This window comes from Eleutherodactylus coqui, chromosome 6 (assembly GCF_035609145.1).
Source record: "Eleutherodactylus coqui strain aEleCoq1 chromosome 6, aEleCoq1.hap1, whole genome shotgun sequence".
Taxonomy (NCBI): Eukaryota; Metazoa; Chordata; class Amphibia; order Anura; family Eleutherodactylidae; genus Eleutherodactylus; species Eleutherodactylus coqui.
The window spans coordinates 125806400-125831166 of NC_089842.1; the positions used below are offsets into that span (position 1 = coordinate 125806400).

General features: G+C 42.9%; 1 protein-coding gene across 2 annotated transcripts in view; it reads left to right on the forward strand.

The window, feature by feature from the left end:
* Nucleotides 1-24767, forward strand: part of TRIP11 (thyroid hormone receptor interactor 11) — a 49955-nt gene that overhangs the window by 14743 nt on the left and 10445 nt on the right. The window contains exons 7-16 of one of the 2 annotated variants that reach the window (XM_066607541.1): nucleotides 5646-5972; nucleotides 6802-6842; nucleotides 6918-7019; nucleotides 7423-7602; nucleotides 8061-11036; nucleotides 12904-13044; nucleotides 14279-14472; nucleotides 14557-14720; nucleotides 15334-15437; nucleotides 17186-17285. In XM_066607541.1, the coding sequence (XP_066463638.1) occupies nucleotides 5646-5972; nucleotides 6802-6842; nucleotides 6918-7019; nucleotides 7423-7602; nucleotides 8061-11036; nucleotides 12904-13044; nucleotides 14279-14472; nucleotides 14557-14720; nucleotides 15334-15437; nucleotides 17186-17285 (4329 nt within the window). The remainder of the gene's footprint in view (nucleotides 1-5645; nucleotides 5973-6801; nucleotides 6843-6917; nucleotides 7020-7422; nucleotides 7603-8060; nucleotides 11037-12903; nucleotides 13045-14278; nucleotides 14473-14556; nucleotides 14721-15333; nucleotides 15438-17185; nucleotides 17286-24767) is intronic. The other variant, XM_066607542.1, reaches the window with a different exon arrangement.

Consider the following 24767-nt stretch of genomic DNA (forward strand, 5'->3'; position numbering starts at 1 on the left):
TAGGCGTAGAGGTTCCGTTTCCACAAAATAATTTATTGTACAACGCGTTTCGGCCTCCAAACATAGGCCTTTTTCAAGTACAACAATAGGAAAAAACATACACAATAATTACCTGTCTCCCCATCCTAATGTGCCCACCGCCCCTTCTTCTAGCGCGTATTATTGACGTAATGGTTTGGTCACGCTCACGTGATACTGTGCTACGGGGTGGAACGCAAAGAGTGTTCCACTCATGGACTCGTGATATTAATGTGGTGACGCACTTTGACTCGACGTCTGCTCACGTTCACGTCTCCCTCTTCTTCACACTCTGGCATATGGGATGTCAATCGTTGGCTTCAAAACTTGTTTTCTAAAAGTTCCACAATTTTGACAGTGTTTCTGTTTCTGACATGCATGTCTCATTAGTATCTGGGTAGAGGGGTGACCCCTCTTGACTCACGTCACTGGCTTCTCACCAGCCAGTCAGAAACCTACTGCACACTGAGGAGGGGCAAACACCCCGAAACAGCTGTCTGTGTATGGATTCTGGCTTGGTTTGCTATTCCCAATCCTTGTTTTACAGACTTGTTAAAAAGTCGTACATTGATCTCAAGGAATGCTGCCATCCAATAGGTGGCGCTGCAGAGGTATTGTTCCATCTTCCTTATTTGCATCATTAGTATCTTCCATGTTGCTCTACCTGCTTATGTTGTTACTCTTTGAAACGCCAGGGCTCTAACTAATCTATGTGATAATTTAATATGTCAGCATTTCTAAAATGTATTTTATGTGGAGTTTGAGAATTTTGGGTACCCCATGAAGGAGTGCTGTAGTTTTTTCACTAATTAGTCAATCCAGTCCCTATATGATTAGTCTGCTGGATCACAAACCCAACTATTGAATAATCTGATTATCTTATAAAGCCCTGAATTAAGTGGTTCTACCACTCTTTCCATACTAGTTATTCACCACTCGATACAATGGAATCCGATTAGTATACGAACAGAGACCCCAAGGCTAGATTTATATTTGTGTATGCTGAAATTGACACCAAACGTCACATTATGTTTGTATTGTCCATCACAAGCTAATACTTTTTCCTTACAGGCGGCTATAACCTTTTCTCATCAATACACCTCTGCATATTTCATAGGTATGGGTGACTTTAATCAAATTATGGACCCCCTTAAGGATGGTTTTTATGCAAATTAATCGACCTACAGATATATCTCTCCCCTCTGCATGAGTTGATAGATGGTGTGGGTTAGGTTGACCTATGGCACATCTGACACTGAATATACATGCCATACATTCAGCCACCACTCCCTTTAAAGACTAGACTAAATTTGTGGCTCCCCGTACATTGCTGTATTTGTGGTTTCTGTTACTCATGGTAAGCCTACTCCTTGGAAACTTCAACCTTTTTGCTTGAAGCTGATGGGGCCCAATGATAGAATTCAAGACCAAGTTGTCGCCTCCTAACAAATTCATAGAGATGTTGTATCTGACACCTTGAAGTGGGACATAGAATGGTAGAGTTGGAAGGGACCTCCAGGGTCATAGAGTCCAACGCCCTGCTCAATGCAGGATCACTAAATCATCCCAGACCACTCAACATCTTGGTAATTCTTCTGTGAACTTGCTCCAGTTTGTCTGTCTTTTTTAAAGTGTGATTCCCAGAACTGGACACAGTATTCCAGGTGAGGTCTGGCTAAGGAAGAGTAGAGGGGGATAATGACCTCACGTGATCTAGACTCTATGCTTCTCTTAATACATCCCAGAATTGTGTTTACCTTTTTGGCTGCTGCATCACATTGTTGACTCATGTTCAGTCTATGATCTATTAGTATACCCAAGTCTTTTTCACATGTGCTGCTGTTTAGCCCAATTCCTCCCTTTCTGTATGTGCTTTCTTCATTTTTCTTGCCCAGATGTGGAACTTTCCTTTTCTCTTTGTTAAATACCATTCTGTTAGTCACTGCCCACTGTTCAAGCTTTTCTAGATCTTTATGAATACTCTTTCTCTTCCCTAGTGTTGGCTATCCCTGCTAACTTTGTATCGTCGGCAAATTTGATCAGTTTTCCATCAATTCCCTCTTCCATGCTTTTGTGAGAGCGTGTCTAAAATCTACCATTTCATTTATTAGGAGGTTCATCACTCAGTGGGATCTCTCACTTGTTCAGCTTCTGCCATCTGCATCTCCTCTATATATTGCTGACCCCACTGAAGCCAATAACATAATCTGGTTAGGGCTTTCTCATCTTTACAAGCACCAGCTTCACATTAAATCTAAACACAACTTTTTCACTCGGCAGTGCTATTTTGAGATGGGTAATCAATCCAGTCACCTTTTGGCTCGCCTCATTAGGCAAGAAAATGGCTCCAACTCGGTTCTTCAGTTGTGAGATGCCACTGGCGCAGTTCTTATGGAAGCACGGACTATCATGGCACATATTAAAGAGTACTTTGCCAAGCTATATAAGTCTACTAGACATCAGTTAGTCTCTGACATCCTTCATTATTTGCAGGACCTCCCCTTTCTGACTTTGTCGGAAGAGCAGGATGCTCCCTTACTTTAGAAGAGGTCCAACAAGAAGTTCAAGATATGGCGCCAAATAAATCCTCTGAACCAGTTGAGAGCTACATGAAACACAACTAATGGATACTTTTTTTTTTCTCTTGATATTCTGGATTTTACATTAACTGGCAAAAGTCCGCTATTATGTATGCAGCTAATAACCTGATCCCTGACCCTTTATTATCCAGAGATGGCCTATTGGCTGTGACTGAATTTAAGTACCTTGGCATTAACATGGTCCGGGATCATGCTGATACCCTAGGTGTGACTAATACACAACTGCTTTACTTGATGAAGACTAAGCTTGGTCTTTGGTTCAAATTACCCCCATCAGTGGCAGGACGCATTTAATTTATTATAATTGTGGCGCAACCTGAATGTCTGTATATTCTACAACACATGGCAGTAAAGGTACCTCTACGCTTTTTTCCAATCTTTTAACTTTGTTCTAATAACATTTTATTTGGGGCTTCTCCAACGTGAAGGATGTACTAAAGCATTGGCCTATTACCGTTACGTAGGTTAGCTGTCTCTGTATGGTGAAAGGCCTAACCTATTCAGTTCTGGTGTTATGTCGGACCTGCCGTTATGGCAGAACCAAACCTTGCCTTCATTGAGGTCGATACAGGATCCTCAATTTTTGTCTGCCCTAAACGTAGTTGGGGTCGGAGAGGTATACCAGGATGGAGTCCTCTCACTTGCCCAACTCTGTGATAACTTTCAGGTACCTCGCATCCAATTTTTATAGATATTTCCAACTTTGACACACCCTTACTGAGCAATTTCCTCCTCCTAGTACCATTTGCATATCCTACTATAGGAATTCTCAAGTCACAAGGCCATGATAATGGCTGCCCTCTATCCCTACATTTTCCCCTGATGATTGGCATGATGTGCTGGACTACCACATGAGTCTTCCCTGCTATTAATAAGTTAATACAACTATACAAAATGAATTTAACTTCAATACAATTATGTAGAATGAGCAAAATTCCTATGTTGGCTTGTCATCATTGTCATAGCCTGGAAGCTGATTTCTGGCACCTGATGTGAGAATGTCCATATGTGGCAAGTTTCTGGACTGTTTTCAGTTTCCTACCCTCCATGCTATCAACCTCCCCTTGCCCAAACCCTAAAATTGCCTTTTTTTGGAATTTTAGATGAACAATGGACACGTTATATATGTATATTTTTGAAAGAAGTTTTATTCTTTTTTTTATTGAACAATAAATATACCATATAGTATATAAGTGAATAAAAAAACTTTTGCATACACCATAAATTCTTCAAAGTTGGGAAAAATTACATAGGTACATTATTCACACTTGATACATAAATACAGCACACTGGTACATTAAGCTCCCATGACAGTAGATTTTGACTTTGGGCACCCATTTTATTGGTCAAATCCAGGTGCAGCCCTATTCAATAGAGTCATAGAATGGTAGAGTTGGAAGGGACCTCCAGGGTCATCGGGTCCAATCCCCTGCTCAGTGCAGGATCACTAAATCATCCCAGACAGATATTTGTCGAGCCTTTGTTTGAACATTTCCATTGAAGGAGAACTCGCCACCTCCTGTGGCAACCTGTTCCACTCATTGATCACCCTCACTGTCAGAAAGGTTTTTCTAATATCTAATCTGTGTCTCCTCCCTTTCAGATTCATCCCATTGCTTCTAGTCTTTCCTTGTACAGAAGAGAATAGGGCTGATCCCTCTGCACTGTGACACCCTTTCAGATATTTGTAGACCCTCAAGCAGATCCTGCACTGGAGTTATCTCTGCTGTGTCACACCACCCTCCCCACACCCTGCTGAACTTCCCCGGACACTTTTTATTTTTATAGACTTGTATGGCAAGGTGGAATTACCCATGTTCTTCCACTTGGAGAGCGTTGGGGGACGTCTATCCATCCACCTCAGGCCTATCGCTTTGTGAGCCAGAAATGGCACCTTAGTAAGAAATATCTGGTCATGAAATTGCCAGCGCTCCTCATCCAAAATTCCCAACAGGCATATGCCTGGGCCAAGTGGGACTGGCATTTCCCTTAGCTGGCTTAGAAATTCTGTGACCTTCCTCCAGTACGTGTAAGAAGTTTTATTCTTGGCTTGTAAAACCATTGCCATGCACTGGATGCCCACCGAACCTCTGTCGTTAATTAATACTATATTACCCTATCAGAAAATCATATATTTCAGCATAGGGGATTCCCTAATAAATTTAATGAAGTCTGGGGCTTATGGCTTGTTTCACATTTCACCTTTCCGTTAACACTTGGTTAATATTTACTCTGATTCTATTGTTGTTCTTGTAGCAGGAGAACATTCCCACAACATATGCCAGATACAAGTTATTATAATTTAAGATTACTTGTCGTTTTATTGAACTGTAATCTATTTCCTTATTCTGAGAACTGTGGATAATATCACCTCGCATTTACTATGTGATCTAAATCTTGTTTGTATCAAATTAAACAAATAAAAAAAAGTTATAGAACACACGTACCCAAATACTGATATTATAAAGTACAACTGGTCCTTATTCAAGTTAGGGTGCATCCGCACAGGCTGCAAAATCTTGCTACAAAACATGGATCATGTGAAAGAACACATTGGAAACCATGGGCTTCACATTGTAGCGATGTTTTTGTAGCCCGTGCGGATGCAGCCTTATCCAAATAATTTATCCTGCAATCAAACAAGGGACTTGTTATGTGTATAGCGCCAACTTATTCCAGGTAATTTATTAATTAGCAAGCTGGGTGCTCATTTTACCAACCTCGGAAGGATGGAAGGCTGAGTCAACCTTGAGCCGACTACCTGAACTAAGCGGGGATTGAACTCATAACCTTCAGGGTTCACAAGGGTTCTCGCTCACAACCTTTAGGCCCTTAACCCTTTGAGGACCAATGGACATATTTGTTCTATAGTTTTAAACCATTTCAAATTCGTTTGAATCAATTATGGTCCTAAAAAGGGGTTATTGTGGGTGCAAGGATGCTGCAATGCAAACGAGTTCAGTAACTTCTTATGGGCTATCTCCCAGCATCTGACCATATTGTGAACCCTTTCTATATTGTGTTTAGGGGCAGCAGAAGGCACCTCTGACAACTCCAAAGTGTTTGAACTACAGAAAACAATTCTCTCCCTGGAAGCTGAAAACGCCGAATCCATCCAGAAGGTTCAACAGCTGGAGATGAAAGCGAATGAGCTGAATTCTCTAGCATCGTCTTTGGAGGAGGAGAAGAGTGTTCTGTGTATGGAGAAGGAGCTGGCAGTAAATGAGAGGAATTCATTATCCTTGGACTACGAAAAGCTGATATCAGAGTTCACAAAGCTGGGGAAGACGGGGGATGCAGGGGACGTCCACAACCTGAAGCATGAGGTTTTGCGCTTACAGGAAGCGCTGTTTGGTAAGAGCGCATAGTAATCGGGTATGCTCAGAACTTTTAATGCAGTTATCAAGCTGTAGGAAGGGCTGTGGAGTGGTTAAGGGGAACTAGCAACTCTCACTCAGACGTCTCTATTTTTTCCATTTGCCTACTCAAACTCCGACTCCTTTATAAATGACTCGCACATAAGTAGTACTATGAAATGTACTGTAGTAAAATGGTAACATGAGGCTTAATGTATTAGGCCGGTTTCACATCTGCGTTGGAACCTCCGTCACAGATCCGGTTCAAAATACCGGAAGAAAAAGTGATGCGTGCAGCTTTCTTCTTCTGTCCAAGAGCAGAGCCGCTGAACAGAACCCGAACAGACCTTTTATAGTCAATAGGGTCCCTTTGGTTCCATCCAAAGACGGAGCTGTTTGGCTGTGGGTATTCCCCTTTCCTGCTCCCTGAACAGAGCAGGAAAGTGAAATCCCCAACACAGATGAAAAACCACCCTTCGAGTGTATTATTTAACATTTCCGATTTTGAAGCTGGAGTCCGTACATAGCTATTTATTTCCTGTCTTGGCAGCATTTTAATTTGTTTTATTAGGGCATGCCTATCATTAGTGACTACAGCTTAGCTGCATTGTGTAAGGCAGTCTGAAAACCCCTTTTTGTATCATCAGAGGCCTTGCTTTACACTGCAGCTTAACTTGTTGTGATTGCCTTCAGATCAAGCTCAGCAGTAAGTCAGCACATGGAGATTTGATTTCTGTTACCATGAGATGAATTAGGAGCTCTGAGTCTGGGAAGGATTGCTGCAGGTATGTTGAAATTTTAATCTTTTTACAATTTTTTTTTTTCAGATGCAGAAAAAGAAATGAGCAGAATGTCTCAATCTGAACAGGTAACCTCAATTGCACCACGTGTAATTTAGGGTGGTTATCGTTAGGCACATGATTGAGAACTTGATTTGGTTTAGCAGGCAGACGGTGATTCGGTACCGGAGGGCAAAGTTGCAATTGAACTAGAGAACAGAAGACTCTTCTTGGAGGAGGAGTTAAAACGCATGGAAAAAGAAAAGGTTTGTGATGTTACATAGCGTTAAAAGGGTGTGCAGGATTAGAAAAAATGGCTGCCTGCTTCTAGAAGTGAATGGGCAGAGTTGCAGTAGGATAATCAACCTGAACGCAGGTGTGGCACTGTTTTTAGAACAAAGCAGATGTTTTTCTAATACTAGAAAATATCCAATATGTTAATGATGCATAATGAGACTTTTCATCTTGAGAGGCAGCCTGTTACTGTCACTTACACCGAGCTCTCGCCATCTAGTGAGGCATTGGACTTGGGTATGTGTAGCTGTGGTGTTTTTTTTTTTTTCTCCGTGTTAACAGGCCCTTTTTGTTTTTCCACCTAAAGTAGCTTACAAGGAGATTGTGTTCATTTCCACTTGTACAATCTCGTTAATGCCATATTTGTTCTTTCAGGACGCACTGAGAACAGAATTGGATTTTGTGTTGTCCGAATCTGCCAAAGAATCGGACCTCAAGCAACTAAGAAGAGATCTGGAAGAAAAAGAGAGGATGCTGCAGGAAACCATGGCAGAAAAGGAAACGCTAACAACTGAACTTGACGAACTGGATAAACAAAATCAGGAGACCATGCAGGTAACCTTAACAATTGTAGGATTTGGAGAATATTCACCCAAAATTAATATATCAAAGGATAACGTGGTGGAGTCTGCATTCTTGGCTCCAGTACTTTTAAAAGCATTTGACCCACCCTGAGACATCACTCAGACTTCAGTCACTCAGGTTCCTTGACCTTCTATTCTATGTAAAGCTTCAGTGATTTGTATGTTTATGATGTTTTAGAAGTATCTAATGATTGGCATTTGTGAATGGGTATGGTCGCTGTGTAATTTTTGAGGTCCAAGTTCCTGGACTCAACCATTGTGATTTTCTAAAATGTCTAACACATGTTAATTTTTTTAGGCATTCCCTTTAATCCTCTGTCACCCAGCTATTGGGTGAAAATATTTAAAATTATATATTCCACTGTTTCTATATTTTGTATGTGTTGTGTTTCCAAGTATCTTTAAACTTTTACTTAACTTGTATTCCAGCACTTGATACTTATGAAGGAGCAGCTATCAAAGCAGAAAATCGAGGCAGAATCCCAAATTGCTCACCTAACAATGCAAATGCAAACTGAAAAGGAGAAAATGATTTCAGAAAACAGCAGATTGCTACAAGAACTGGAGTTTGAGAACGAAAACCACAGCGAGCTGCAGACCAGCAAACGGCAGCTAGAGGTCCAGGTGAACGAAAAGCTGGAGAGGCTGAAGCAGTTGGAAGCAGTCAATGCAGACCTCATCATGGAGAGTAAGGAACTTAAAGAAACTCTAAACCAAGTCAAACAAGAGTTAGCCACAGCTAGAGAGGACTTGGAAGCCAGACACGAAAATCAAAATGACAGCGAGAAAGAAACCACGATTGTAAAACTCCAAAACCAATTATCAGAGGTGAAGCAGATGAAAGACGAATTGGAGAAGGAAATCTGTGATCTCAGGATGGAGAATGAGATGCTGCTGTCAACCCAAGAAAAGGCCAAACAGGAGTTGCAGGAAGTCGCCGCTCAGAGCAGCAAAGATTCTTTGGAGAAACAGACCTTGATTGAGGCTCTGAGGATGGAGAAAGGGAGACTGGAGTTGGAATTAAATCAGATGGAGACCCGGCTGCTGGAACAGGCTCAGGAGTATGAACGTACCATCAAGGAACTTTCCAATGCACAGAAGTTGGACACCACCACCTTACAACGTGAGCATGAGCGCCTTATTAAGCTCAATCAGGAGAAGGAATTCCAGATAGCGGAAGGTAAAAGGTCTTTGGAGCAAATGGAAATTGATTGTGAAGAAACTAAGGAGATGCTGACAAGTTCGTTAGAAGGACAGAAGCAGCTTACTGATATGATCAGAGAGAAGGAGACTTTTATAGAGGAACTTAAAGAAAAGACTCTGGAGATGCAAAGAGAGCTGAACCTGCACAGGCAAGCCTCTATAGAGTGTGACGTTCTCAAACAGACTATTGAGGAAAAGGAAAAAATGTTGGCCTCCATGAAGGAGGACAACAGCCACCTTAAAGAGGAGATCGAGAGACTGAAAGACCAGCAGAGCCGACCACAGCCAGTGGTGGAGCCAAAGACGCTGGACATCATCACCGAATTAGAGGCTGAGATAACGCAGCTGACGAAAGTGCGCAGTAATTATGAGGAAGAGCTGAAACTTCAGAAGAAAGTGGTAGAGAAACATAATCAGAGCACACTTCAGTTCCAGAAAACCTTGCAAGACAAAATTAAGGAAACTGATGAAATTAAATTGCAGCATAAGGAAATGGTAGACACTTATGAGAACCTCCTGTCGGAGAAAGACAGTGAGATCTCCAGCTTGCGACAGACGAATGAATTAATCAGCTCTCAGCTACAGAATGAGCATCTCATCCACACAGATTCCTCAGTCATTTTCCATGATACCAAGACACAAAACATTAATAATAGTGATAATGGTACAGAGAAACATGACTTGTCCAAAGTGGAGGTTGAACAGCTTGTGAAGGGCATCAAAGAGAAGGAGATGGAAATTAAAATGCTGAACGAAAAGAACATCACACTGACCAAGCAGATTGACCAGTTGTCCAAAGATGAAGTCGGAAAGCTTACTCAGATTATCCAGCAGAAAGACTTGGAGATACAAAATCTCCACGCCCGAGTGACCGCGGTGAATTACATGCAAGATGTAGTGTATCTCCAGCAGCAGATACAGGCTTATGCTATGGAGAGGGAGCAGGTTTTGGCTGTTCTGAGCGAGAAGACAAGGGAGAACAGTCAACTAAGGACAGAATACCACAAAATGATGGATGTGGTGGCAGCCAAAGAGTCAGCCCTCTTGAAACTCCAGGAAGAAAACCAGAGACTCTCACGAAGCCAAGAAGGTAGCACCCAAGACATGTTCAGAGAGACCATCCAAAATCTGTCTCGGATCATTCGAGAAAAAGACATTGAGATAGACGCCTTGAGCCAGAAATGTCAGACCTTGTTGACTGTCCTTCAGGCATCCAGCTCTGAGAACGGCAATGAAATGGGAAGTGTTAACAGTAATCAGTTTGAGGAACTGCTGCAGGAAAGGGATAAGCTGAAGCAGCAGGTGAAGAAGATGGAGGAATGGAAGCAACAGGTGATGACCACCGTCCAAAACATGCAGCACGAGTCGGCTCATCTGCAGGAAGAGCTGCACAAGCTTCAGGGTCAGATAAGTCTAGATAGCGATTCCAACACTCGGCTGCAAGTAGATTACAATAACCTGATCCAGAGCTATGAACGCAATGAGAAGAAGCTCAATGGCCTCGGTGTAGAGTTGAGTAATGTGCAGAGCAGTATTGGAGAACTGAACAACACGAAAGAACAAATTCTTGGTCAACTTGACACCGTTAAACTGCAGGCAGGTAACTCTGCCACAATGACTGATATTGACCGTCCATTGGCTGCGTCTTCTGAATTAAAAGATGATCACATGGCCAGAGTTCTCCAAGAATGTGAACAGCTAAAAACCCAAATGCAGCAGAAAGATTCAACCATTAAGACACTTCAGGAAAACAATCAGCGCTTGTCTGACTCCATAGCTGTGACATCTGAGGAAGGCCGAAGAAGCCAGGAAGGGGCCATCCTGGAGCTGATGCAGGTTAAGGAGAGGAGTGAAGTCTTGCATAAGTCACTTAAAGAAAAGGACATCTTGATAAAGACCAAAGGAGACAAGTTAAACTCAGCCACTGAAACCCTGAGGAACAAAGAGAATGAGAATCAGCTCCTGAAGCAAGCGGTCACCAACCTGAAAGAGCGGACTCTGATCCTAGAGATGGACATCAACAAGTTGAAGGAAGAGAATGAGAAGGTGATGGCCAAAGAAAAGGAGAAAGAAAGTGAATTCCGAGCTTTGCATGAGACCAACATGCAGTTCTCAATGCTGTTGCGAGAGAAGGAATTTGAGTCCAACTCCATGAAGGAAAAGGCTTCAGCTCTCGAGAACCTTCTTAAGGAAAAGGAGCAGGTTAGTTTGCAAAGCTAAATTCAGAATTCTGGTTTCTTGCTGCCAAGTGAACAGAGCATTATGTGAGCTTAGATATCACGCCACGAGAACACCTCATGGTGGGTCCCATATCTGTCAGCAGTGCAGCGCTTGTTAAGAAATTTGAAAGCATATTTGGCAGTGACTGGAGACGGCTACAGGAGATGACATTAATATTGGTACAAAAACAGCGAGGCCATTCGAAATCACAGCATTTTACTGCGATTTTTGTGTGACGTTTTTGAACGCATGGTACAGTGTTTGACAGAGCTTTTTAACGCACTCCATCATTGTGATGGGGTCCGTTAAAAAAAATTTCAAAAACGCTGAAAAATGGAACAGACAGTGCTCGAAAATCGCGGCATCAGAGCGCTGGTCTGTGAGGCCCCATTGAAATTAGTGGCGGTGTTGTACCACGGTTAGCTTGGCACTCGGGACGCCACACTAATCGCAGCAAGTGTGAGAGCTGCCTAAGGCTTCTTTCACCTGAGTAATAATTTCTGTTTGGCTTTGTCGTAGGAGCTAAACAATGTAAATAGCAGAACCGCCAGAGCCAGCACATGCTGTACCCAAACGTTACTTGATGGACCCTATGTAGTCACAGTGGCAGAAAAATTCCTAAAGAGACCTATAAGGAATCACCGAAAGGAACCACTAGTTAGAAAACATAACTTTTAGTAATTTTCATTAAAATAACAAACACGTGTATTTTTTAATTTATGTGACTACATTTCATCACAGGTTTCTATATAACATGGTTGAATTATGACACCCCTATTGTGACAACAAAGCAAGTATCTCTTCTACACTGCCACTTGATAAACGGGTGTCAAGGTGGCTATTCAGGGTGCAACCCAGTTACCATTTACAGTGAAATCAACTGGATCCCCAATAGTCCACCCAATATCTCTGTTCATTCAATCTCACATACCGTGACATAACCAGCACCGTTCTCTGATGAGTATGTCCATTAAATCACATCCCATTATTCGCTGGGTAGCTCAGACATATCCGCATATAGTAAGTATAACTCCCTTTCTAATGTTCACCCTTAGGGAAAATATATCCTAAATGTACAGTCCTTTTCAGATAAAGGGAGTTATACTCACTATATGCGGATATGTCTGAGCTACCCAGCGAATAATGGGATGTGATTTAATGGACATACTCATCAGAGAACGGTGCTGGTTATGTCACGGTATGTGAGATTGAATGAACAGAGATATTGGGTGGACTATTGGGGATCCAGTTGACTTCACTGTAAATGGTAACTGGGTTGCACCCTGAATAGCCCCATTGACACCCGTTTATCAAGTGGCAGTATAGAAGAGCTAATCGCTGTGTTGTCACAATAGGGGTGTCATCATTCAACCATGTTATATAGAAACCTGTGATGAATTTTAGTTACATATAAATAAATTTTTTTTATAACTAGTGGTTCCTTTTGGCGATTCCTTGGTGGACCCTATTGACTGTTCTAGAATTTGTTGGGCTATCAGCATGTTGGCCTCCGGTCTCCCGGACAATATAGTGCAGTGTGCTTTGCTGTTTTATCTGGGATTCTATGGCAGATCTATAGCAGAGGCTCTGAATGGACCCTTCGCTGCAAATCTGAATACGGCTTAATGCAGAGTATTTGCAAAACTGCTTCTTTATGTACGTTAGCCTGGTAAGATTTCCCATAATATATTATTTCTCTAGAAGGAGGCTTTGTGGGGGAATTATTCCTCTGTTCTAATAATTATGTAGTGTCACTGGAAAATCTCTCCGACCTTGCCGTTGTCCAGTCCATGAAGCAGTCGGAGTGATTCTGCATTATTGCCCTCCGATTTCTCTTCTTGTTTCACAGGGGAAGGCCGGTGAGTTGAACCATTTGCTGAATGAGGTGAAATCTATGCAAGAGAAGGCCGTTCTGTTCCAGCATGAGAGGGACCAGGTGATGCTGGCACTCAAACAGAAGCAGATGGAAAGCGTCGCCCTGCAAAATGAGGTTGGTGACCTGTGAGCAGGGGCGCAACTATCGTGGTTGCAGGGGGTGTGACCAGGTGTGGAGTGAGAGGGGGTCCCGCCAGATACAATTAGTGGCAGGACTATGAGTGCAGTACCTGTGACGTCCCGTCCACATCAACGCAGTCAGCCAGCAGGTAATAATTGTGAGTGCCAAACCCGACACAGTGCAGCCATAGGAGAGGAGGAGGCAATTGCAGTGCAATGCCGTGGTCATCATCCTGACCCCAGCTAAGCTTCGCAGGAAGCAACAGGTGGGTTGAGGCGAAAAATGGAGGACTCTTGAGTTCGTGTGGAATGTCACCTGATCCGTGTATCTGGGTGTGGCAGCGCCTACCCTGAGGAGAACCCAACACCCTGTTGATGACAGACAGAAAGCTTTAGGCACACATGCACTGTCTGGAGTCCTCTGGACTGTCTCTTGGCGCAGACAGCACACTCCCCGGGGCCGGGCCTTCTCCCTGCCGGCAATTATAAATGTATTAGTACTACAAAATCCCCCCCCCTCCCGAGCATGCTCGGACAAGAATGCAGTTGCTTGAGAAGAGCAAGGCTTGCTCGAGTAACTGACTTATCTCTATTTCTGCACCTTGATTGGAGTCACCTATGGTAAATTCAGTTGATTAGACATAATTCTAAAAAACACACCGTTGTCTATATAAGACCTCACAGCTCACAATGCATATCAGAGCCAAAATTAAGCCACGAGGAGGCAAGATCGGTCTGTAGAGCTCAGAGACAAAATGTACCAAGCTCTCAAACATTCTGTATTCACAATTTCCACATTATGAGGTGTTAAGTGATGAATGATGGGGAAAAACTTTAATTTTTTTAAATTTGCACGAGGCCACAACAGAACAAATGTAATTAAAAATAATAACAATAATAAAGGGTCTGAAGACTCTCTGGATGTATTATATGTACCACAGAAAATCTACAATGCTTTCCACAAAAAACAAGGCCTTAAACAAAAAAAGGCAAAATGAAAAAAGTATGCTGTAGTTCTTAGAGCCGAAATTGTCTTGTGTTTTTTTTGTTTTTTTTAAGCGGTTGAACGTCATTTGCAAAAGCCTTTTCTACAGAAATGTAAAGGGCCATTCCATACGAATACATTTATGACCATGGCTTTCCAGTGTACTACATCTGTCTCTGTCCTTCTATTTAGTTGTTGGATCCTTCGTATTCTATTAAAAATATTTGTAATTTTTTTTCCCTAGGTCCAGCATTTAAGGGAAAAGGGGCAACGTCTGAACCAGGAGCTAGAGAGGCTGCGCAATCACCTGCTAGAGATGGAGGACTCTTACACTCGCGAGGCACTGGCGGCGGAGGACCGAGAAACTGAGTTAAAGAAGAAGGTGTCCGTTCTAGAAGAGAAGCTGCTGTTCTCATCCAGCGCTGTGGAAACGGCCAGGTGATTGTCGCTCTCTGTAGTCGCGCTTTATTAGTTGTGGTACATTCCAAGCATTTGCTGATTACATGTATATTGTGTTTGCAGTCATCAGGCTTCAATCCAGGTGGAGTCTTTGCAGGAGCAGCTGAACCTCGTCACCAGGCAAAGAGATGAAGCTTTGCTCCAATTTAACATGTCTCAAGAGCAAGTCAAGCAGTATGCACTGTCACTGAGCAACCTGCAGATGGTGCTAGAGCAGTTCCAGCAAGGTGAGACCATCTGTAAAAACCAGGCACCCATTGATGAGAAGGGGTCACTGTTGGCTGTGCTCTTGTCATAGACCCTTGATATCAACAGTGACCGCAAAAGACTGACAGCTACCTAAAAAATTGCAATAATGCAAGAAACCTAAAGTTTGATAGGAAAGGCAAATTTGCATTACTTTTGAGTTTCTGCTTTGTTCGTTCCTATGGAAATAAAGCCCAATATAAGCTCATATAATGTAACGTTCGATAACTTTCTAGCATACTTGGCGTTTTCATTCCTCCCCATTTTCAAGATTTCTGCTTGCTGTCAGTGAATGGAGGAATCTTTATTTTCAACCTGGGGTTGTAACGTGTTGCTGCGGTCTTTAGGTAGCAGAGGATTTTCTAGATTGTAGCAAACCTTCAGCTGTGTTAGAAGGACAGGTTTCAGACTCTGAATCTTATCAGTGAATGTTTTTCTTTACTTTCAGCTAGCCGAAGTCTTATGGGGAGTTAGAAAGTTGCAGAGCATTTTATTGCTCAATGTACTTGGTTACAGAAACCCCGTTGTAGTGAAGCAGCATTACATAGGATTACATGGGCTTTATATGGTAATTGCCATCTTCTTATTTTTCAGAGGAGAAAGCCATGTATACAGCAGAGTTAGAGAGACACAAGAAGCAGAATGCAGAGTTCAGGCTGAAGGTGGAAAGAATGGAAGATAAGATTGTTTCACTACAGGTAATACATGGTTATGTATACAGAAATGTGTGCGGGTCAAAGTTTAAAGGGTTAAATAAGATCACTTCACCATGACAATCACAGCTGAAAGATGGCACCTTTTAGTTTACACATTTGAAGAGCAACTCTGGCAAACATGCACTTTTCCATCCCTGCACCCCTCACCTGATTGCCTGTCACACTCTGGAGTTCTCTATATATTGCAGTCACCGCCATGCAGTGCAGCTTTCTGTCTGACACACCATATTAATGCTGAGATTTCTCCCTATCTTTCCCTATTCTGTACTATCAATCTCATGATGCCTCAGCATACCATCAGATGAGCAGCCTGAGACTGTACCATCTCTGTCTGCTGGGAAGACACTGCCATTGCATTCTGTATTCACATAAATAAGTTACAGACCTTAATTATACAGTCAGGAGGATGAGCTCTAATCTCAAAGTAGAAGTGAAATCATGGCAGCAGTACAATAAAAAGTTCATACACCCATCAGGGTGTTTTTCTTTATTCCCCGTATATCATAAGGATGCGACGTTTCGACCCCTTACATGAGTCTTTGTCAAGCTTGATAAAGACCCATATAAGGAGTCGAAACGTCGCAGCCGTGATTTCACTTCTACTTTGCGATATCTTTTGGATTTGGATCCGATCCATTCACTGGCGTGCAGGAATTTCTCTATTGGAAGAGACCTCTTCATATTTGGATATCGTGGAGTGCTGCTGGGGTCTAGCCTATTTAAGATGAGCTCTAATCTGTTATGCCTGTGTGATCATCAGAAGTAACTGTAATAGGAGTGTCTGTGATCCCCTCTAAAGAGTTTCTATGGTAGGGTTCATCACATATGTATTATGCTGACTGTAAACCTGATTAATTTGAGAATTCATAAACCCAAGTAAATCGGAGCTGGGCAGAATTGCGATCACATGACCATCTGAGGAGGAAGCAAGAAATTTCAGATAGAAAGGAATAATTAACCAAGGTAATACTAGCTGATTTGTATATGAGTGGCCCTTTAATCATAGAATATGCGAGTACTGCCTCTAGGCATATAATGAAAATTGTTCAATGTCTGGACAGAGCTATAATAGAGGATGTATATAAAGGATCAGTACAGAATACGTAATGTTATGTGCACAGACTCAACTAGCAGAATAGTGAGAGCAGCTCTGGAGTATAATATAGGATGTAACTTCGGAACTGTACAGGATAAGTAATATATGTACACAAACTCCACCAGCAGAATAGTGAGTACAGCTCTGGAGTATAGTACAAGATGTAACTCAGGATCAGTACAGGATAAGTAATGTAATGTATGTACATAGTGACTCCACCAGCAGAATAGTGAGTGCAGCTCTGGAATATAATACAGGATGTAACTCAGGATCAGTACAGGATAAGTAATATAATGTATGCACACAGTGACTCCACCAGCAGAATAGTGAGTACAGCTCTGGAGTATAGTACAAGATGTAACTCAGGATAAGTAATATATGTACACCTTTTTAGAATCTTGTGTGAAATCAACTCATATGAAAAGCAGTCACCAGATGTGAACAAGTGCCATGCGAGGCATGGCAACCATAGACTGACAACCTGGTCAATGACTATGCTCTACATTACCAAAAATGATCTCTGTGCCTCTGTTACCAGATAATCATTGCCAACTGTATTGTATACATTTTACCCAATACTTTAGGTTTCAGCTGCAAGGATTTAATAAATAATAATGCTCATCCTCTGCCCTAGGAAAGCTTAGATGAAGCAAATGGCGCCCTGGAGGCAGCTTCACGCCTTACTGAGCAGCTGGACCTAAAAGAGGAGCAGATAGAAGAACTGAAGCGACAAGGTAAGTGCATTATGTTAATGCAGTTGCTAAATAATTCTGGCAAATCGTGGGAGTTCTTTAAATTTATGAAGGAACCAGTACTTACCTGTAGTAGTGACATTCTCTATTCTGAGCTGGGATTGCCCACTCCTAGACTGGGATAGTGACACATGAATAAAGAATGGGTGTGGTTTCACTAATGTCACTGATTTCAAAATATTGTGCAGAAAAGGGGATTAAAAGTGTTTTCTGGGACTTATCCTGAAGTTGATTGCGGTACCTGCTGTCCTGGTCAAAACAGACAGTTCGGTTCATAGCGAAGAAGCCCATGTTGGATTTGCTTCTGGGTCACTTAAAAGCAGGCGTAGCTCCCATTGAATTTAATGCTTGCCAGGTTATGGGGGGGGGGGAGAGGCTGTTGCATGGGTGTCACTGGAGAGCATGGCCTGCTGCAAATGGTTGAAAGCGTTACCGCAAGAGCAGTTTGCAGCTTGTTCAAGTAGTATCTGATTCTGTCCGTGACAAGTTAGTTCAGGCGCAGCATCGTACAGTATTTATAACCATCCATTTAGTGACTGGTGGGGTAAAATATTACTACTCCATATAACAGCTGTGAAGTTAATTTGCCTCCAGGTGACTAGTTGTTCTCCACAGCGTCCAGTGTTATGCTTGGTTCTTGGTCATAATTCCTTTGAATGTCTCCATTCAATTTTTTCTTCACTCCTTTTGCTGAAAGTCCTCCTTCCCAGAAAGGCGGTGTCTAACACCCTGGCGTCCTACACTGATACACTGTAACAATCAGTCAGACCAGGAGAGAGCGTTGTGCTGCTGTGCTCGGAGTATTATGTATACCAGCTATATTTGTAGACCCTCAGCTGTGAGAAGTATTGGGTTATATCATGATGTATCTACTCACTGATCGGAAGTAGAGATCTTGAGATGGTGAGAAAAAGTTATTTATATTAATCGCCATTCGTTTCGATGTTGGAGGCTCTGTTTGGGGACTCGCAGATCCGTCCAAAAATGCTGGATGAAATGGTCCAGCAGATGTGCGGTTTCATCCAGGAAAATGACTGAGTGCAGAACAGAAGCTGGATGGACCCTCTTATAGTCAAAGGGCTCCAGCACTAATCGGTTCCATCATAGGATAGTGCTGTTCCTCAGGAATTCAATGTCCCTGCTCCCATAATGGAGCCAAAAGCTGGAAATACAAATGCAGATGTAAACTTTAACAAAACCTTAACATGACCAACACAATTCTTAAAGGGGTTGTCCCGCGCCGAAACGGGTTTTTTTTTTTTTTTTTTAAACCCCCCCCCCCCCCCGTTCGGCGCGAGACAACCCCGATGCAGGGGTTAAAAAAACAACCCGCACAGCGCTTACCTGAATCCCGGCGGTCCGGCGTCTTCATACTCACCTGCTGAAGATGGCCGCCGGGATCCTCTGTCTCCATGGACCGCAGGGCTTCTGTGCGGTCCATTGCCGATTCCAGCCTCCTGATTGGCTGGAATCGGCACGTGACGGGGCGGAGCTACACGGAGCCCCATTCAGAAAAGAAGAAGACCCGGACTGCGCAAGCGCGGCTAATTTTGATAACTTCTGTATGGCTCATAATTAATGCACAATGTACATTACAAAGTGCATTATTATGGCCATACAGAAGTGTATAGACCCACTTGCTGCCTCGGGACAACCCCTTTAAGTTTTACAAATTATCTTTTCTAACCCTGCACAACATAAATGTTTGTCATGCAGATATGGACTGCTTTATGGAGCTGACTCTAATCTATACCCAGCAGGTGCTGGCTGTGGGAAACCACTGACTTTCATCAACAAAGGTCGCAATCGGAGCTACCTCAGCCACTTAGATGCTGCTGTCAATACTGACCCCAGCATCTAAGCCATTAGAGCGTCTGGAAAAAGGTTGAATGAAGTGTGTTTAAAAAATCAAATGTACCCCAAAATGGTGCAAATTAAAATTACAGCCCTCCCACCGGGACATAGGTTGAAAAATAAAAAAGGCTTGTTTCAGAATATGCTGATAGAAAGTAATTAATTGGAAGTGTTATTTATTTTTAAAAAATTGTAAAAAGTAAAGTATGAATTTGATTATCGCCATAATCGTACTGACCTGCAGGAAAAAAAATCAACATGTTTTTAACACCACGCTATAAACCCCATAGAAATAAAAACCCCAGAAACAATGGCGCAGTCACTTTTTTTCCCCATTTCACCCCACTTGGGGGGGAAAAGAGGGACTTTTTTTTTTTATACATCATATAGTAAAATAAATTATGGCTTTTGCATAAAATTTGCTTGTTGAGAATCATGGAAGGGTTGATGTTTTAAATGCTCTGGAAATTCAGAGAATATCTAATGCAAGAAAACTCGTTGGATCCACTCTAGTCCTCCAAACATCCAGGAATAGGCTTTATCTATTAAATGACTGCAATGCGAGGTATATGTTAATGGGTTTGTCCTAGCTCCCCCTGCCATAAAAGAAGAAATAGGCATATACTTTCCTCTGCCCACTGTTTCCCGTGCTGCTGCCCGATCCTCACTCCCATTGTTTGTTTACAGGCTGTAGTCCTACCTGTTTATGGGACGTCACAGGCGGCTGCAGCCAATGATAGAGCTCAGCACTCGATTGTTCACGTCTGTCATTGTCTGCAGCAGGCAGGCTGTGGCAGCCTATAAATGTGACGTCATAGGGAAGACCTTAAGCAGCGGCTAAGGACATAGTGGGGGAAAGTGTATATATACCTATTTCTTGTTTTATTGCAGAGGGAACTGTTTTTTTCTTTTCTTTTTAATAAAAGATCTCTGACAAGCCCTTTTAAAAGGAGCAAGTTGTCCAAATGTGTATCTTTATGGGTAAGTGGCTTAATACCCCCAACCTGGTATCAAGGGTCTTGCAAGTTTCTTGAATAGGGGATGTGTAATTGCTTCTAATGCCACTAGTTGGATAATTGGTGAAGTGTTGGGCTATGCTCACACTTGTGTTCAGAGCTTCCGTCACAGATCCGTCTTGAAACGCCAGATGAAAAGTATGTCGTACAGGACATTTACATCCAGTAAAATGTTGGACAGCTGAATGGACCCCATTTACAGTCAAAGGGGTCGGTTCGGTTCCGTCACAAAGCAGATCATTCTGCCAGGGGATTCCCCTTTTCTGCTCCCATATTGGAGCAGGAGACCAGAATCGCCGAACATAGATGTGATTATAGCCTTCTCCTGGGTATGAGCTCTGGATATTTATGAGGTAGTAGTCCGGGTTAGGTTATCAATATCTCTGTGTATGATATGGTGCACTACATTTTTGTGTTTGCATAGTCTCAAGGGGGGTATGCTTATTCTTAGACTCCATTTAGTACTTTTGCAGTTTTATTATATGTCTTGTGTCCGTGTATGTTTTATTAATTTTGTTATAAAAATGTATATGAATAATAATAAAAAAAAAATACGGCTTTTGAAAAGCGGGACAGCAAAACTAGAACTGGCTAGTTATTAAAGGGTTAATGCATTCACAACTAGAATGTTACACCTGTCCTTGGAGAGGGTGATATGGACCATGCTGGTATAACTAGGTATCTCCTGGTACATAATTGTATATAAACAGCCATTACAAATCACCAGAGACAGCGTGTAGGTAGGACACGTAGAAAGTAGATGGGTTGATTGCTATACACCATACTGATACAACACAAGGTATGCATATAATACCGTTTCCCCCAAAAATAAGCCCTGCCCTGATTTTCAGGGAGGGTTTAAAATATAAGCTTTACTTCGAAAATAAGCCCTAGCTACACTACATGAAGGGGAAAAAAAAAAGCACCCCTCACCTAGCCGTTGCCGTTTGGGTCTATCCCGCTGGGCTGCGGCACTCTGGCAGGCTTCTCAGGATGCCGACAAAGCATCTCTTGCTGGTGACGGGGCTTGAATACCCTGCCTCCAGACAGTGATTGCTCTGATTGGTTCAGGAGCTCCGCCTGAGCCAATCGCAGCTATTCATTGAATGACATTATTGAATGGCTGTGATTTGGTTTATCGAGAGCTGGTTTTGATTGGCTGAAACCAATGAGAGCAATCGCTTGCTGGAGGTGGGGTATTCCAGCACCAGCAAGAAATGCTCAGCCAGCATTTTACGGAAGCCTACAGGAGCACCGCAGCCCAGCGGGAGGGATCTGAACGGCAACTTCTAGGTGTGTATAAGACACCCCCTGAAAATAAGACCCTGTGCCTCTTTTAGGGCAAAAATTAATATAACAGTGTCTTATTTTGGGGGAAACATGGTATATTTAGGTGTATATGTTTTTATTTATGAAGTATATATTTATACATGTAGGTTCAGTGAAAACTCATTGAAAAATGATCAAAGAAGGTGGCCAGTATACACGATACATGTTGAACTGACCATTTCGTGTTAGAAAACCTGACCTGGCTAAAGGTGCCTTCACACTTGCGAGAAAATTGCGCCTTTTTTGAGCGATGCAAGGCAAGAGGGAGTGAAAACGCTGCATTATGAAACCAATGATTTTCAATGGTTTCCTTCACATTATTTTATATATTTTTTTTAAACGCATATCCTGTCTTTCTGCATTTTTGCATGTTTTTTTTTTTTTTTTTTATCTCCTGTGTTTCCCTATGGAGCCTTTTTTTTTTGTTGCATCGCCAAACTCGAACCTGCCATCTTGCTGCGATGTGTTTTTTAACATTAGAAATTCCTATTGACTTGGGTTTAAAAAGTTGCGGCAAAAACGCTTGAGAAAATTGAAAGTGGCAATGTCGCGATCGCCAGTGTGCAGCAGCCCTAAGGAAGCTGTGTTTTAGGCCATGGTCACACAGGGCGGATTGCCGGCCGCAGCGAAAAACCGCAACATTTCTGCCGGGAGAACTGCGGCGGCTTTGAAGCGGCCCGGCCGCTCGCTCTTCCGCTGCGGCCGGCACTCCCATAGAGGAGAGCGCGGCCGCAGCGGAAAAAAAAGACATGCTGCGGCCAGCAAATCCGCGCTGCAGCAGCGGCTTCTGTCGGCTTAGCTGCAGCGGATTTGCCGTCCCGTGTGGACGAGATTTCTGAGAAATCTCGTCCACATGGCTGGCTAATCCCAGGATTAGCTGCTGCATGCGGATTTGCCGCGGCGAAAATCCGCATGGAATTTCCGCGGCAAATCCGCCCCGTGTGAACCCAGCCTTAGGGAGGTTGAATATGTAGATATATAGTAAAATATTCTTGTCCGTCAGTATTTTGTGGCTACTCACTTCAGTCACTTACAGTCTGTGAGAGCGGATCATGGCTGGATGCGGGAGAGGAATCATGTAACCTAAAGCCTCTGGTGGAGCCCTTTGTTGGGGTGGCTCCTTGAGTCTGCTGTACTGGCTGGCAGCGGTCCATGGTAACAGGCCATATTATATTTTACCCTTCCTGCCATTTTTTGAATATTTTGTACAGATTAGATTAGATTGGCTTCTCGCTCCTCGTAGGGCACTAATTGTTATTTCTGTGACATTCTGCTGCACAAGTGTTGACATTACTATAAAACGTTCCCATATTCCAAACACATTAGGTTGACTAGACGGGAAATTCCGTAATATAAATAATGTTTGTTCTCCGAGCAAATGAATGAATGTTGGGGCACATGCTGGCCGCATTCACTGAGCGGGCCAAAAACATTCACAGTCTAGGGGAATCCTGTGTATTAAGTGTTTTCATGCTGCCCCTACCCATCTGTAATGGGATATAAAACTAGGCCCCAAAATCCCCCCTGTGGGGAGGGGAACCCACTTGGCTTCATATAAAACTTTTATAATAGTTTTTTTTGCTATGTCTTGCTACCATTTACAATATAAATCTTTTTGAAAAACTAATTTGTCATATTTTGAGACACCGCTTTATTTTACATCCCTGTATGGTAGCTGTGTGAAGACTTGCTTTTTGCCATGTGAGCTCTAAGTTTTATTGGTGTCATTTTGTGATACATTTGTTTTCATGTTATCATACAGGTTGTTACAATATAAATGTGTGTGTTTTTGTTTTTTTTACAAAAATTTAAGGCCTTATTCACATGAACGTTGTGACTGTTTTGCCATGATAAAACGTCAGCCGATGTTCGCTGCCATCTGAAGCGTTGGATTCCAATGCATTTGTTCAGATGAGCAATTTTCTGACACATGAAATCGGCCGGCTGGAAAATATAGCACATACGCTGCCCATTCTGTCTGGCCGCTTTTACGGATGGTTGAAAAGATCGGTCTTGCCTTATCTTTTGGCCGCGATCAGCCGGCAGCTCCCATAGAAGCCTATGGGAGCTACCGGCAAGGGGAGGGACTTTAGCAGAGGCTCGCGCTGCTAAACTCCCTCCCACTTCCCTCCTCCTCCTTTTGCCGGCAGCTCACATAGAAGCTTACGGTCATGTGAATGGGCGAGAAAACGTGAGATTTAGCCGCAAATTGGTCGTAGCTTCCTCTTGTTCATGCGATTTTTGGCAGCGATGCAGGTGGCCAAAAATCGCAATGCCAGTGTGTCATAGGGGACCAATGGGTTGACAGAGGGAGTTCCCCTCTCTTTGTCTAACTGCTTAGATGCTATGGTCGCAGCTGACCACAACTTGTAGCAATTGAAATATTGCAGGCAAGTTTTAGAACTGGGTCAGGAACTCTATCTTTTCTCCTTAGGGTGAGCACCTAGGAGGTGAGTGAGGGAGGAGACTTATAAGGCCATTCATGCTCCTCTGGCTAATATGCAAATTAGGGAGATGGAACAATACCTCTGCGCCGCCACCTATTGGAAGGCAGCATTCCTGCAAGTTTTAGCACTGTAACACAGCCAGCACCTGCTGTATATGGAGCGGACACAACTTTTGAGCCCACGCCATAAACTCCCTTACAACGTCTGCTGTAAATATACTGTGGATGTCATGAAGGGTTAAAGAAGGGGAGCGGCTGCCTTTTTTTTTTTTTTCTTTTTTCCTTGCTTGATTGTAAGCCAGAATTGCTGATTTCTTTTCAAGGTGTGGGATGGAGTCTGCGAGAGCTGGAAGTGCTCAGGAGCCAGACACGCGCTGAAATACTATAACTTTTGACACTTGCATAGGCCCCAGCGACCAGGGCACCCCGTCATTCACCACCCTTGTCCGTGGCCGTATCTGGTATTGCAGCGCAGCCCAATACAAGTGAATACCCATCGCATCTCATGAATGGCTTCTAGGGTAAAAATCATGTCCTCCCTTTTTTATAATCCCCTACAACCTCTGCAGCAACATTGCCTGCGGAATGATGCAGTGGTAAAGGAGCACCAGTCTATGGAAATCGTGTATTTTAGGTTAATAACCGCTAATTAATAGCCACATAACCTCACGACAACCTCCCCTCAATGGACCACCTCGTTCTTCCAATCTTGACCCTTTCAGTCGGGTTACAGTTGCCCTGGCAGGAGCTCCAGTCCACATGGCGCAGTTATGGTGTGTTCACACATTGCAATCTGCCTGTAAAACCGCAGCAGAAATC